Source organism: Chrysochloris asiatica, unplaced genomic scaffold, assembly GCF_000296735.1.
Source record: "Chrysochloris asiatica unplaced genomic scaffold, ChrAsi1.0 scaffold00107, whole genome shotgun sequence".
Taxonomy (NCBI): Eukaryota; Metazoa; Chordata; class Mammalia; order Afrosoricida; family Chrysochloridae; genus Chrysochloris; species Chrysochloris asiatica.
Genome location: NW_006408625.1, coordinates 9448494 through 9458045, shown reverse-complemented (window position 1 = coordinate 9458045; position 9552 = coordinate 9448494). Strand labels below are relative to the sequence as shown.

Below are 9552 nucleotides of genomic sequence, written 5' to 3'. Positions count from 1 at the left end.
CCTGCAGCAAAAGGTTGAAAAGTATATCAGCAATGATTTTGCTGAAACTAGATAATGGTTGCTTCTTCCCTGATACCTCAAATGCCAGATCAGCTATGTCCTATAACAGAGAAAGTAGCTTAACAAAACATGAGTTAAATGATCCCAATCTATATCCCCAAAGTTAAGGTCATTTGTCTACCACTAGAACTGCCCAGTGAGAAGAGCACCCATACATCTGACAAGGAGATGCTCACTGAACTGAGACAATCATTCCATTTTAAGAGAGCACTAAGTGCACCCCCCGGCTGCTTAGCTGAGAAAGGGAATAAACCCCCTACATGGCCACTGCTTTTACCAGCCCAAACCTGCCACCTGTCAACCCATCATGCTATAGGACCCAAATTCCATTCTGCCCTGGACCTACTTGGAACCAAATGGCATTGACAACTTTGCTAAGCACAAACAGTGGAAGCACCCAAAGAACACTAAAAATTGACGTGAGGACGAATTCCAGCCATGACCAAACATCTCCATGTAGTGATGGATCACCTATGGGAAAAAGATTTATTAGCTCAACAGGAGAAATGAAAAACCTGAAGACTCAATAAGGAATTCCTACTTTGTGACTATTCTTTTTTCATCACACATACAAGGGAGCTTCAAAAAGCTTGTGGAAAAATACCCATTATCTTTTAATTCCATTTTTCTATGAATTTTTTTAAAAGGTCCCTTCTATTTGTTTCTTGCTGAAGCTTCACTATTCCAAGTTCATATAGCTTTATTCTTAGTTATTGTTATTGTATGGAGTCCTGATGGCATAGTGGTTAAGTGCTTGGCTGTTAACTGAAGATAGGAAGTTCAGACCCACCAGATGCTTTTGGAGAAAGATGTGGCAGTCCACTTTGGATACCGCATGAGGCAATTCTACTTTGTCCTTCAAGGTCATTATGACTTGAAAGCAAGGTCGTTATGACTTAAAAGCAAGGGATTTCCCCCCCACCCCCCAAGTTGTTATTGGGTGTTGTCGCGTCTACTTTCAATTCGTAGCGACCCCATGTGACAGAGTAGAACTGTCTCATTGAGTTTTTGAGGCTGCATCTCTACAGGAGCAAATCACCAGGTCTTTCTTCTGTAATGTGGCTGGTGGGTTTGAAGTCAAATGCTTTATTGTTGCACCAGCACCCAGCAAATTCTGGTCACCATTCCAATTTGGATATGTGCTGCTTACTTTTAAATAAACTGCTTATATGACATTGACTGCAAAGTCCCAACCTCCATCTCTAGTAAACAGTAAAGGTATTATTACTTACCAATAATTTTTGCTGTTATAGACTGAAGTATAGGAATAAACACTTGATAAAACAAGAGGAGACTAAGCTAAAAGAAAAAAGTAATAAGACACATCAAACCCACCTTTAATAAGAGTTTAAAGTTTCAGTATAATTATTTTCCAGTTGGGAGTACTTTTTATTAAGGGCCTACCACTCTTCAACGATCACTATCTGTACCAAAATTTGATCAATTTCTACTTTGCAATACTTCTGAAAGGTACAAACCTGACACTGCCAATAAAACAGTGAGATTTTTTTGGGTCATAGAAGAACAGCACTTCAAATATGTCACACATCCTAAATGTGTAGTGATTTTTTAATTAAGTCTGAAACTAATGTCTAAAAACAGAGTATCTGGGACATTTGACCAAAATGAGTGGAATTAAATTAATTTCAAGACAAAGTACTCAAATTTCATTTAAGTCTGCACTGGTTCTTTGCTAACTTTTGGATATAGATTTCAATGGTACCCATTCTGGTAGATTGTTAAAATCAGATGCAGGGAGAAACCTTGCTCTTGCCCAACCACATTTGTCTGACCCCTCTGATCCCAATCACTAAGGTTGTACTTAGTGAATAAAATCCAGTTAATGTCAAGAGAAACTGTTAGCTACAACAGCATCAAAAATTATGACTAAATCACAGTGGAAGTGTTAGGGACAATCCCGGACACTAGATAACCAAAAGGCACCTAGAATTTGAGAAAAAGAACTTACCCAGAATACTCCTCCATTCCAAGCACAGCACTGGAAAATTCTACTAAAAATACATGGATCACTGAAAAAGACCACATGTAATTAGTTTAAAAGGCACATAGGTTATTTCCTTATTGTTATCAGTAGCTCTCCATTAGATACCTTTTAAATAAATACACTGTGGTGAAATATAAAACATTTGCGATTTCCACCATTTTTTATGTGTACAATTCAGTGACATTAATGATGCTCACCTTGCATCATCATGCTATGCCACTGTCACACTACCAGTTTTGTTAACAAAATACTTTTCAGCACCTAATGCCATCCTTGTGTGGTTCTGTGCATTAATGAGTCAAACTGCAAAGCCTTCTGAACCACAAGGTTGGCAGTTCAAGCTTACCAGCCACTCCTCGGAAACCTTATAGGTCGCAACCAACTCAACGGCACTTTACAACAACAACAATGTTGTCCCAGTGTTCTCCTAATGTCAATCAAGGAGAAGTGGGTAGGAAATATTTCTGGGGAACAAGCTTTCTTTAAAAAAAAAAAAATAATAAAATAAATCTGAATCTGAGGTTGAAAAAGATTAAAAGAGAAAGTCTAAGGTTTATATATCAATCAATAAATATACAAAGTTTTCATCGATTCAGTAGTTGTAGCTCTCTACTCATCATTCTGTTGTTTTTAAAAAATCAAGTATGATGACATTTTGAGTAAAGATTACTGCTAGACTCTAACTTAATTCAATGCAAATATATATATATTTAAATGTATACATTTAAAAACAAATCAGAACGTGTGTGTATATGTATTTATGTGTAAATATATACTGTTAAGTGCTGTAGAGTTGGTTCCAACCCACAGCTATCCTAATGGGGTTCAAGGAGCAACTGGTGGGTGTGAACCACTAACCTTGCAGTTAGCAGTCCAGTGCTTATCCTACAGTGTCACATCAGGACTCCATATATATGTATATTAACGGCCTATGAAATTTTTCTGGAAACCAAAATCTACCCAACCTACTGCCATACAGTCAATTCCAACTCATACTGACCTGTAGCACAGAGTAGGATCAGCCCACAGGGTTTCCAAGACAACAATCTTTACAGAAACAGACTGCTACCACATCTTTCTCCTGTGGACCCCTGGTGGGTTCAAAGCACCAACCTTTTGGTCAACATCCAAGTGCTTTAACCAGTGTGCCATTATAAATAAATTGTGGGATACTAAGCCCTGGTGGGGAGTTCTGGTGTGGCGCTGTGGGTTAATGTGCTGGACTGCAAAGTTGGTTTGAACCACAAGGTCGGAGGATCAAGTTCACAAGCTGCTTCTAGGAAACCCTATACAGGGTTGCTATGGGTTGGAAGGGACTCTACAGCACTTAACAACAACAAGCCTTGGTGAAGTCCTGGCGTGGTGCTGCAGGATAAGCACTGTACTGCTAACCATAAGGCCAGCAGTTCAAACGCACCAGCTGACCTTAGGGTCACTATAAGTCAGAACTGACTCAGTGACACTTAACAACAGCAACAAACCCTGGTGGTGCTATAGGATAAGCACTGGGCTATTAACCATAAATCAGCAATTTAAACCCAGCAGGAGAAAGGTGAGGCTTTCTGCTCTCATAAAGATATCCAGGCTTGGAAATCCTTTAGAGGCACAATGAGCTAGAACTGATTCAATGGCAGTGGATTTGGAAGACTCAAAAAAAAAAAAAAAGTGTCCTGATGGCACAGAAGTTAAAGCACTTGGCTGTCAATTAAACAATTCAAACTCACCAGACTCCATGGGAGAAAGACATGATAGCAGCTACTTCTGTAAAGATTATAGTCTTGGAAACCCTATGGGACAATTCTACTCTGTCCTATATAGAACTGTTATGTGTTCAACTTTATCACAATAGGTTTTTGATACTCTAAAAGTCATTTATGTATGACCTTGATTCTACTCTAAGATTTGGTCACTTTCCGAAGTACTTCTCCCTTTGATATTTTCTGATATCAGTCCACCTTCCTTACCGCTCTAATTTTGGCTCTATATTCTGGGCTCTCCTATGAGCCAGGGCACTACTTGCCCTTCTTCGACGCTGTTCCTCTCTCTTTTGCTGTATTCGAGCATCCAGCTTTGAGATGGTACAGATACCCCAGATGGAGTCCTTGATTCCCTAGAGAGAAGGAGATTAAGATTATGGATGAAAGACTTTCTAAAGTTACCTACAGTAAACTGAAAGAAGAGTGGAAACCATTGCACTTATTTTGTTGCAAAGCACAAGGGACCCTGTTGTTTTGTTTGACATGTTTTAAAAGTTTAAAATAGCCTCCAACCTATAGACGAACGGATAGCCCCTAAATACTCTTTATACAGATTTACCAGTTTAATATTTTGTCACATTTATTATCATTCTCATAAATATGCATGAATCATTTGAGAGTAGGTTGCTACATCATATTCCTTTAATTATTCAGTGAGTATTTATCAACAAAGATATTCTTCTACACAACCATAGCAGAGTTACCAATTGATGAAATTTAAGACTGAGACAAATACTTTAATATAAAGTCCATATACAAGGGGCTTTGGGAGGTTTCAAAAAATTCATTAAAAAATTGAATAAAAAATTTAAGAATTTTTCCATGAATTTTTTGAAACCTCCTAAAGTCCCCTTGTATCTGGTAAAATGGTTAAGTGCTCAACTGTTAACTAAAAGATTGGCAGTCAAATCTACCCAGTGGTTCCATGAGAATAAGACAATAAAGATTATAGCCAAAAAAACCACTAGGGAGCAGATTTTTATACTGTCTAATATGGTCACTGTGACTTAAAATCAACTCAACTGTACTCAACAACATCAGCAGTATCCAAGAACAGTCCATATGCCAACTTCTCCAACTGTCCCAATAATACTCTATGTCATTTATAAGTCTTTCGTGTATCAGTCAATAATCACGTATTGCATTTAGTGGTATGTCTCTTTAGACTTCTTCAATCAGGAACCATTTTAGTCTTCCTTTTTTGTATAATACAGACCAATTATATTATAGTATTTCCTCAATTTAGGCTGTTTCCTCATCCTCATGATTACTGTTGTTGTTAAGTGCTATCGAGTCAGTTCCAACTCATAGCAACCCTGCATAGGGTTTCCAAAGAGCAGCTGGTGGGTTTGAACCACTGACCTTGTGGTTAGCAGTCCAGTACTTATCCTCCAGTGCCACACTAGGGGTCTTCATGATTGTTGTTGTTAAGTGCTGTCGAGTCGATTCCGACCCATAGCGACCCTGTATAGGGTTTCCAAGGAGCAAATGGAGAGCTTGAACCACTGACCTTGCAGTTCAAACAACTTTGCAGTCTGACACATTAGCCCACAGCGCCACATCAGGACACCTCTTCATGTTAAATGTTTTTGGCGAAATTACCACAGAAGTGATGCTGTGTCCTTCAAGGTTTCACCTACATAGGCACACAATGTCTGTCTGCTCTTACTGGTGAATTTAACTTTGCACCAAGAATCTTGACTTGCAACTAACAAGCCATATGAGGAGACTCTTCTGAGACCATGCAGCTATCCCACTCACCAAATTTCCCCCATTAGCAGTCCTTGTCAAGCCAATCTTAAATAATAACATGGTTGCAAAAGTGATTTTTCAATCTCTCAACACTTTATCAATAATACGTTGTCGTTAACTGCCATTGAGTAGGTTCTAAATCAAAGCAACCCCATATAGGGTTTCTGAGAAATGGACAACTTATTGTCTTATTGCCCTCCCTTTTACGATTTCAGTATTAATTAATTGCCTACTGAATGCTCTGTATCCTAAATTCAAACTTCATAGACACAAAGATAAGCAAAAAAATTCTGGAAAGGACCAAGGCTGGATCAAGGATTGTTGTTGTTGCTGTTATGTGCTGTGGAGTCAGTTCTGACTCATAGCAACCCTGTACAGGATTTCCGAGGTTGTAAATCTTTATGGGAGCAGAAAGCCTCATCTTTCTCCTGTGGAACAGCTGGTAGTTTCGAACTGCTGACCTTGCGGTTCACAGCCCAATCGTAACCACTACGATACCAGAGCTCCTTGGATCAAGGATAGGAAACAAATAAATATATTTACTGTAAAAATGTGAAAAGTACTGTATGATAAGTGTAATTCATATAAGACAGAAGAAGCATGGCAGTAGGTGGAGGAGTGTCTTTAAAGAGTGTGTTCAGACTATAAAGACAGTGACAGAGACACTTTTCAATGATACTCAAAGATCTCCAACAGTAGAAGTGTTTCTGTTAGTGCTACAAATACCAAAATTGATCCATTTCAAATAACTGTATTCATTTACTTATTCATTAATTCATCCATCCACCTATCTAGATATTGAGTATTTTCTATGAGCCAGTCATTAATTATATTGAAATATTCAAGAAATTTACAATGTAAGAAGAGTATTACAATGTAAAAGTACATACCAAAAAAGTGACACTATAATTAAATAAGCAATTTTTTAAAACTATAAGGAGCTCTGGTAGCCTGATAGCATAGTGGTTACGAATCGGGCTGCGAGCCACAAGGTCAGCAGTTCGAAACTACCAGCTGTTCTGCAGGAGACAGATGAGGCTTTCTGCTCCTGTAAAGATTTACAGCTTCGGAAACCCTGTACAGGGTCGCTATGAGTCGGAACCGACTCCATGGCACATAACAACAACAACATAACCTAATAAGGTAAGACTATTGGTCTCTGTCCCTGTTCAGAGGAAAGAAGAGTGATGCAAATCAAAGATACACAGAAAACATTAGTCCAGTGAACTACTGAAGCATATGAATATCTGTCTCCCTGACCCTAAGACCAGAAGAACTATATGGTACCTGACCTGACTATCACTATCATTTTCTCTGAAAGGATCACATTAGAAGGTCTTGGATAAAGTGGGAGAAAAATGTGGAACAAAACTCAAAATCATAAAGATGGACTACTCTTACTGGTAGTGTAGTGGTTATGAATTGGGCTGTGAACCTCAGTGTCAGTAGTTCGAAACTACCAGCTGTTCCACGGGAGAAAGATAAGGCTTTCTGCTCCTGTAAAGATTTACAGCTTCGAAAACCCTATACAGGGTCGCTGAGTTGGAACCGACTCCATGGCACATAATTACCACCACCACTGGCTGGACACCGGAAAAAGATAAGGCTGTCTGCTTGTGTTAAGATTTATAGTCAAATCACTCAATTGCAGTGTTTTTTGGGGGATGGGAGGAGGTAGTGGTTACTGGTCAGATACAGACAAGTGGAATCCCTGTGACTATGGCCTTTAGTCACCCTTTAGGTCTAAAATGAACTCATCTTCATGGCTCAATTTTCAGCCATATTATAGACAGGTCTACAAGAAGAACAGTAATAACTAGGGAGGTATGCACACCTTTAAATAATCAATCATTTGAGATGAAAAGGGCAGCATTTATCAAGGACAAAGTTCATAAGGCTTAGAAAAGAAGGAGGAATGAAAATAGGAAACACAAGGAGAGTAGGATAAATGATACTTCATTGTAGGGATTACAATCAGTGAAAACAAACAAACAAACATGTATGTATTATTGAATGAAAAACTGACACCCTCTGTAAACCTTCACCCAATTCACAACAAAGTTAAAAATAAGTAAGTACTATGGCACGTTTATAAGCACTGGACAGCTAATCATAAGGTTGGATGTTCAAACCCACCAGCAGCTCCTCAGTAACTCTACACAGAGTTGCTATCAGTCCCAACCAATTCAACTGCACTTAACAACAACAGATTTAAGAAGGCCAGTGGCACAGTTGTTAAAGTATCAGCAGTTTGTACCCTAAAGCAGCTCTGCAGAAGATATGGCAGCCTGCTTCAGAAAGATTTATAGCCTTAGAAACTCTATGAGACAACCTATTTTGTATTTGAAGTCATTACAAGTCAGAATCGACTCAATGGCAGTAGGTCTGAGTATAACAGATTTATGTCCAAAGTAGGGTGGAACAATCTCATGAAGAAACAGAAAAAGGCACTCTGGAGCTGAAGGACAACTACATTAAAGGATGGCATTCTCACTTTAGCAGTAATAGCTACAATACAGAGAAATGGGCAAATTTATGCACTATCTGCTAGCAGAAGTATAAATTGGCAAGGCAGTGTGCACCTAACCTTTTGTCAGTAATCTTTAGTCTCATTTTGCTTTTAATGTTTAAACTTCCCCCAAATGGCTTTTTTTACTCAGAAAACTCAAATTTGTAAGATAGGTAGTTCAAAAAATCTGAGGGCTAAGATAATATGATACCTACTTTTGAATACACTTTAGTAAGGTTGACAACTGTTAACAGCATATTATAGAATTGATGCAGGGATAGTATTTTATAGCACAAGAATGGTAAGACAAGGAGGTAAGGATGCTGCAAGGAGATCATATTGCATAAAGTATCTTCAACACTTCTAAGATATTCTTTCATTTCTCCCTCTCTTTTTCATATGTAATAATGTTTCTAAATTTTCATATAAAAGAACCCATCACACTCAGAGGTGGTATCTTTCATGCTTCTGAGGGTATAGAGGGACTACAACTAAGGTGTGAGACTTCAGATAACCACTAAAAGTAATGGAATTGTGTACTATTGGTAATTTGGGTGACTAGTTCCTTGTGGGGCATTTTCTTAAGCATCCTCATTATCTGAACCTTGTAAAATGGAAGAGAAGAGCTCTGGAGAGTCAATATTACAGATACTCACTAGACAGGTGTCCCAGTATTTCTGCAAGATGTAGGATTAATTATATTGAAAACTTGTATGTGAAGGATATAACAAATATGATTATTCCAGAAATACCTAGAAACAAGATGTACTCACTTTGGCAAGGTCCTGAAGAAAGGTTTTGACACTGTCTGCCATCTCTTCACCATGCAAACTATCAACTACACTGAGAGAGAAGCGCGGCAAAAACTCTCATCATGAAAGGCCTAGAAACACATGAACACAATGGGAGAAAAATATTTAAGTTATGCACATTTCTACATGGCAGTGTTTTCTACATACTTGTAGCTCTAATAGGAGCACTGAAGGTTCTAGAACTTCACTTGATAACAGCAGGGTGAACTGAGCAAGGTTATACCTGTAGTTAAAACCTGAAATTGCCCCCAATTTTTTTTGAGTCTTGATTTCCCTAGTTAATCCCTCCTATGCACTCCTGGTATAGCACTGCAGGACAAGCATTGGACTGCTAACTGCAAGGTCAGTGGTTCAAATCTATCAGCTGCTCTTTGGAAACTCTATACAGTGTCACTATGAGTTGGAAGCAACTCGATGCCACCTAACAACAAACAACACAAACTCCTAGCACTTTCTGAGGATGTAGAGAAGTACTAGACTACAAACTAAAGTCAGCAATTTGAGTCCACCAGTGGATCCATGGGAGAAAGATGAGGCTTTCTGCTCCTGTAAAGATTTTCTGTTACTGTTGTTAAGTGCCATCAAGTTGGTTCCAACTCATAGGGTTTCCAAGGAACAGCTGGTGAGCTGAACCTCTGACTTTGCGGTTCAAGCCGA

At 38.6% G+C, this 9552-nt stretch overlaps 1 protein-coding gene across 1 annotated transcript in view; it reads right to left on the bottom strand.

The window, feature by feature from the left end:
• EI24 (etoposide induced 2.4) overlaps positions 1-8925 on the bottom strand; it is a 12258-nt gene extending 3333 nt beyond the window's left edge. The window contains exons 1-6 of the mRNA XM_006867682.1: positions 8857-8925; positions 4030-4175; positions 2030-2090; positions 1293-1359; positions 407-531; positions 6-100 (exon numbers count right to left, since the gene is read on the bottom strand). Coding sequence (XP_006867744.1) covers positions 6-100; positions 407-531; positions 1293-1359; positions 2030-2090; positions 4030-4175; positions 8857-8898 — 536 coding nt within the window. The 5' untranslated portion in view covers positions 8899-8925. The remainder of the gene's footprint in view (positions 1-5; positions 101-406; positions 532-1292; positions 1360-2029; positions 2091-4029; positions 4176-8856) is intronic.
• Positions 8926-9552: the final 627 nt, after the last annotated feature.